General features: G+C 42.0%; 1 protein-coding gene across 1 annotated transcript; it reads right to left on the bottom strand.

Moving 5' to 3' along the window:
• Positions 1 to 2,613: 2,613 nt before the first annotated feature.
• Positions 2,614 to 4,006, bottom strand: LOC146615136 (malonyl-CoA-acyl carrier protein transacylase, mitochondrial-like). The gene is made up of 3 exons (XM_085375535.1): positions 3,442 to 4,006; positions 2,837 to 2,924; positions 2,614 to 2,735 (listed from the first exon to the last, which is right to left on the bottom strand). The coding sequence occupies exons 1-3, from the start codon at positions 3,994 to 3,996 to the stop codon at positions 2,614 to 2,616; spliced, it is 765 nt and encodes a 254-aa protein (XP_085231661.1). The 5' UTR covers positions 3,997 to 4,006.
• Between the last annotated feature and the right edge of the window lie 1,370 nt (positions 4,007 to 5,376).

Raw genomic sequence — 5,376 nt, 5'->3', positions numbered from 1 at the left:
CTGTGCCAGCCTCTCTCTTCACATGTTGCCTCCTGTGAGATTCCTGACACCCCTCCCCCACCCATCACCTTCACTCAATACCAGGTTGAGATGCAAATGAGGAGACTTCACTCAGGCAAGTCTGCTGGACCAGACGGAGTGAGTCCCCTTGTCCTCAAGACCTGTGCCCCCCAGCTGTGTGGAGTCTTTCATAAACTGTTTATGCTGAGTCTGAGTCTGCAGAGGGTCCCGGTGATGTGGAAGACATCATGCCTCGTCCCTGTACCAAAGACGCCTCGTCCCAGTGGCCCCCAGGATTACAGGCCCGTGGCACTGACCTCCCACATCATGAAGACCCTGGAAAGGCTCATCCTGGACCAGCTGCGACCCATAGTAAGACCACATCTGGATCCCCTTCAGTTCGCTTATCAGCCTCGTCTCGGAACAGAGGACGCCATCATCTACCTGCTCAATCGTGTCTACACCCATCTGGACCAGCCGGCGAGCACTGTGAGGGTCATGTTTTTTGACTTTTCCAGTGCTTTCAACACCATCAGGCCGACCCTCCTGGGTGATAAGTTAGCAGCGATGCAGGTGGATGCTTCTCTGGTGTCCTGGATTGTTGATTACCTGACAGGAAGACCACAATATGTACGTCTCCCACAGTGTGTGTCTGACAAGGTGATTAGCAACACAGGGGCACCACAGGGGACTGTCCTCTCCCCCTTCCTCTTCACCCTCTACACCACAGACTTCAGCCACTGCACAGAGACCTGCCATCTTCAGAAGTTTTCTGATGACTCTGCGGTGGTTGGATGCATCAGCAGGGATGATGAGACAGAGTACCGGGCTGTGGTCGACTCCTTTGTCACGTGGTGTGAGCAGAATCATCTGCAGCTCAACGTGGCAAAGACCAAGGAACTGATCGTGGACTTCAGGAAGACCAGGAAACACTTGACCCCTGTTTCAATCCAGGGGGTCAGTGTTGACATTGTGGAGGACTATAAATACCTTGGAGTACACATTGACAATAAACTGGACTGGGCTAAAAACACCACAGCACTTTACAGGAAGGGCCAGAGTCGTCTCTATTTTTTGAGGCGACTGAGGTCCTTCAACATCTGCCAGAAAATGCTGAGGATTTTCTATGAGTCTGTTGTGGCCAGTGCGATCCTCTATGCTGTTGCATGCTGGGGGAGCAGGCTGAGGGTCGCAGATGCCAACAGACTTAATAAACTGATCCGTAAGGCCAGCAATGTTGTGGGGATGGAGCTGGACTCCCTCAAGGTGGTGTCGGAGAGGCGGATGCTGTCCAAGATAAAGACAATGTTGGATAACACCTCCCACCCACTCCATGACATGTTGGTCAGTCACAGGAGCTCGTTCAGTGAGAGACTGAGATTACCGAAAAGCACCACTGAACGACACAGGAAATCATTCCTGCCTGTGGCCATCTCCCTGTACAACGCATCCACTTAACACACTGTTTGCTGCTACAGCTACACATGTTTCTTTTCCAACTATTTATTTATAAGTGACTTATGTATGTATGTATATATATGTATATATTGTACTATTCTTAGTTAGTGTATTGTCTGTCTTGTCTTAATGTTGGTTTAAAATGGAGCACTGTAACAAAAAATAATTTCCCCCAGGGATCAATAAAGTATTCTGATTCTGATTCTGATTCATCATCCATTGGATGTAAAACGTTCAGCTTATTGCACCAGCAGCATCTGCTCTTATATAACTATCATTAGCTTACAGCTTTAAGTGTTTAAGGTATGTGCTAACTAAAAATAAAGACAAGATGATAGTTTATTAAATTTTAATGAAATTTGCAGATTGTTTCGGTGAAGTTTAATAAACTCCTTGCTATCTAAAATATAACAGGACACTGGAGAATATTCTCGAGCATCTCACACTTCTGATAATCAGCTGTCTGCTTGACGTTTATTCAGCTGTGTAAAAACTATAACTTTAATCTCAGCAAAACAGATTTACTCAGGAACAAATAAAATACTAAAATAAGCCAAACAATAACATTTTTAAGTTATCTAAGTGACTTATATATCATGTTTAACCTGAGCAGCGAAAGACAGCGGTGTGTTTGAAAACGATCTGCCGGGAGTCCGGTGTTCTCACGGCGCTAGTGAGCCTTGCCCCGGCTAGCTATCGAGCTAGTGGGTAACAGACGTCTCCGAAAACATCGGAGTGCTTTTGAAAATATGTGGTGTCTTGATAAACTGAGCAGATATTTGAGGTTTACACAGCTACATTCTCGCCTGAAAATATGTTAAACGTTTATTTTGTGACCCAGAAAGAATAATAAGAGTAATATTAAAACTAACTAGCTGCCGCCATTGTTGGAAACTGAGCTAGGCCGCGCTATGAATTCTGGGACACCGCTTCTTCTTCTTCTTCTTCTTCTTCGGGGTTTAACGGCTGGCATCCTTGTATATGCAGTGCTGCCATCTTCTGTTTCAGTCCGTTATTACACTCTTAAATCCTACTACTTATTCCTGCGTCTTTTGTGATCTTACAAAGCTTCAAACGCCGCCTCGACTATTAAATCAGTCGTCGACGATTTTGATAGTCGACGTAATCGTGACTAGTCGACTAATCGTGGCAGCCCTACTGCAGACAGGCATAATTATACTGAGCCTGAGGTCTACCAGTGACTGACAGCATCCCACTGGGAACCAGTTCTGAGGCCTTCTGCATAGTCTCCGCTCGCACCTTCACTGCATACAAAGCTAGAAGATGCATAAGGAGTAAATACAGAATATTAACCAAAGTTGTGATTAAAACACCTTTTACAAGTGCACAAAAAAACCCAAAAAAGAAATCTTTCTACCTTCTGCAAAGTTCATCGCCCCAGAAAAGACAAGAGCAGCAAATTCTCCGACACTGAAACCTGCAGCAGCGACACACATCTCAATGGCCTGTGTACAGCAGGAAACAAGTCAAAAAAAAATAAAAAAATAAAAATGTAACAGCCTCCCGATTATGACCGATATATCATTTATGTCACTGATACATCCGTAACTGAAATTAACTCAGAACAATTTGTTTATTTTTTTAAATGGTCATTCAGAATCAGAAGATTATTTACGGTGATGTTTTTGGTGGGAGTGAAACAACAATCTACTGATAAAAACAATAAAAACAAGATGTGATAATAAGAAATAACCACTGTTGGAAGCCTTATTTACTCTACCGCCTTAATCAGGTGCAGTAATTAAAGTTGAAATGAGAAACTTTGCATTTGAAAGATGCTCTTCTACTGGGCACTCAAGCATCATTCATCCACACCCTCATACATAATGTGCGCACATTTTAAATATAAATTAATATTACTGTAGCAGTATTTAAAAAAAAAGAAAAAGATAAAATGGCCACATTTAAGAAGGCAGGACCTGCAGTTATTGTCCTTTTTCCAGACATTTATCTGGCACTTACTTTGGGGTTTTCTTGGTTGAGTCTCTCCACAGCAGCCAGGGAGGTGACAAACACCGCCGGCTGACAGTGAACCGTTTTCTGCAGCTCGTCCTCGGGGCCCTCCAGACACAGAGACAGCAGGTCGTAACCCAGGATCTTCTGGGCTACGGTGAACATTTCTTTAACGTTGGGGTATTTTAAAAGTCCTCTGCCCATGCCCACAAACTGGCTGCCCTGACCGGGGAAGAGGAGCACGGAGCAGCCGCTGGGGTCTTTTTTGGGTCTCCGCTGAGGCGCCGCGGCTGGCTCGCTGTTCGGGGGAGAAGCGGGGGCTTCAGCCGGAGGAGGGTAATCTCCAGCCGTGGAACCGGGCTTGTTGGTGGACAGCGTCCTGCTCAGAGAGACCAGCGACCTGACCTTCCCTCTGGAAGATGCTGCCATCCTGACTGCCACTGATGCCAACATGAGCTGTTCCTCATCCAACGACGTGTCTGCGGATGAAATAAGACGCACAGCCCGCCCGGACAAACTGTAATCACCGAAAGAGTCAACTTTGCTTGAACTCAACTCTGACATCTGCTCGGCATGACACCTCACAGGGAGACGAAAAGAATATTCAGAATACAATTGACAAATGCAAAAAAAACCTCTAAACCATTGACTACAGAGAGATTTAACGTTGTTCGGCAGGATAATGTTGACCAAGGTTGAATCTTTGTCCAGTTTAATCTATCAAGCTTATTCCCTAGCCATCCCACCAAGAATTATAAAAGACATAAATAAGGCGAATTTTAATTTCATATGGAAAAATAAACATCATTATATTAGTAACAGGGACTTGATAAAAGATTATGAAGAGGGGGGTTTAAAAGCAATCGATTTTGAAATAATGAATGGCATTTTAAAGATTAATTGGCTACGATCTTTCTTGAAAAATGATAATGAGATGTGGTTCTTGATGCCATCTCTTATTTTCAACAAAGTTGGGGGGATCCTTTTAGTATGTGATTTTGACATTTCTAAACTACCCATAAAACTTTCCAAATTTCATCAACAAGTTTTGTTAAATTGTAAATTAATGTTTAAACATAACTTTAGTCCCCACAATGTTCCATTGTGGAATAATAGGGTGATATTGAATCGGGGGAAATCTATGTTTGTGGACGAATGGATGACAAAACAAATTTGGTCTGTGACACATATTATGGATGAAAATGGAGATATACTTGAATTAAACAGGCTTAATGAGAAATATGACATGAGTTGCTCGTTCGAGCTCTATAAAAAGGTTTCACAGAATATCCCAACAGTCCTTGTAAATACAATAAAGAACAATTTTTCAAATATACAGACTACAAATTTACATAAAGTTAAACTAGATGGTCTTGACTTGGTTAATGGAAAATGCAATAATCCATTTTTGAGGAGGTATTTGGTTAACACCTTATATCCAGGTAGGACAAAATTCTCCCTGTTCCATAAATCTCTTAAGCTAATAAATAAGCCCCAAGCAATCAAATTGCATAGATTTTTAGAAGAGTTTGATTTTTCTTAGCCCCTTATTTAAGTTATGTGTCTTGTTTATGGAACCTCACTTTTAGAGATTTTATGATCCCCCTTGTCTTCTTTATTTCTGTTCCTTGTTTTTCATTCTTTTTTTTTATTGTTATTTATTTTTGTATTGGTTATTCATCTTTTTATATTATTATTATGTAGATGTGTGAATATGGATGTGTATGTATGTATGTGTATATGCATATATATGTATATATATGTATATATATGTATGTGTATGTGTATATGTGTGTGTGTGTGTGTGTGTGTGTGTGTGTGTGTGTGTGTGTGTATGTATGTTTACTTTCAGTTATTGTCGATTTCATTGTGGTGTACAGGAGATGTGATTCTGTTCTGATTGATTTAATATGTCGCTTGTCTCTTTGAGATTGTCATTGTTAT

The sequence above is a fragment of the Diplotaxodon limnothrissa genome, linkage group LG17 (genome assembly GCF_057381915.1).
Source record: "Diplotaxodon limnothrissa isolate DT_005_m linkage group LG17, D_limnothrissa_male_GT1.1, whole genome shotgun sequence".
Lineage (NCBI taxonomy): Eukaryota > Metazoa > Chordata > Actinopteri > Cichliformes > Cichlidae > Diplotaxodon > Diplotaxodon limnothrissa.
The sequence above is the reverse complement of the archived record's forward strand: the minus strand, read 5'-3'. Positions and strand labels throughout refer to the sequence as shown.

What these genes read in the sequence shown, in the direction of transcription:
- LOC146615136 (XM_085375535.1), bottom strand. Translation starts at nt 3,996, where the DNA reads ATGTCAGAGTTGAGTTCAAGCAAAGTTGACTCTTTCGGTGATTACAGT. An exon ending in TCAACCAAGAAAACCCCAAA is followed by an intron (nt 2,925 to 3,441) that starts GTAAGTGCCAGA and finishes TGCTGTACACAG; the next exon opens with GCCATTGAGATGTGTGTCGC. An exon ending in GGCGATGAACTTTGCAGAAG is followed by an intron (nt 2,736 to 2,836) that starts GTAGAAAGATTT and finishes TGCATCTTCTAG; the next exon opens with CTTTGTATGCAGTGAAGGTG.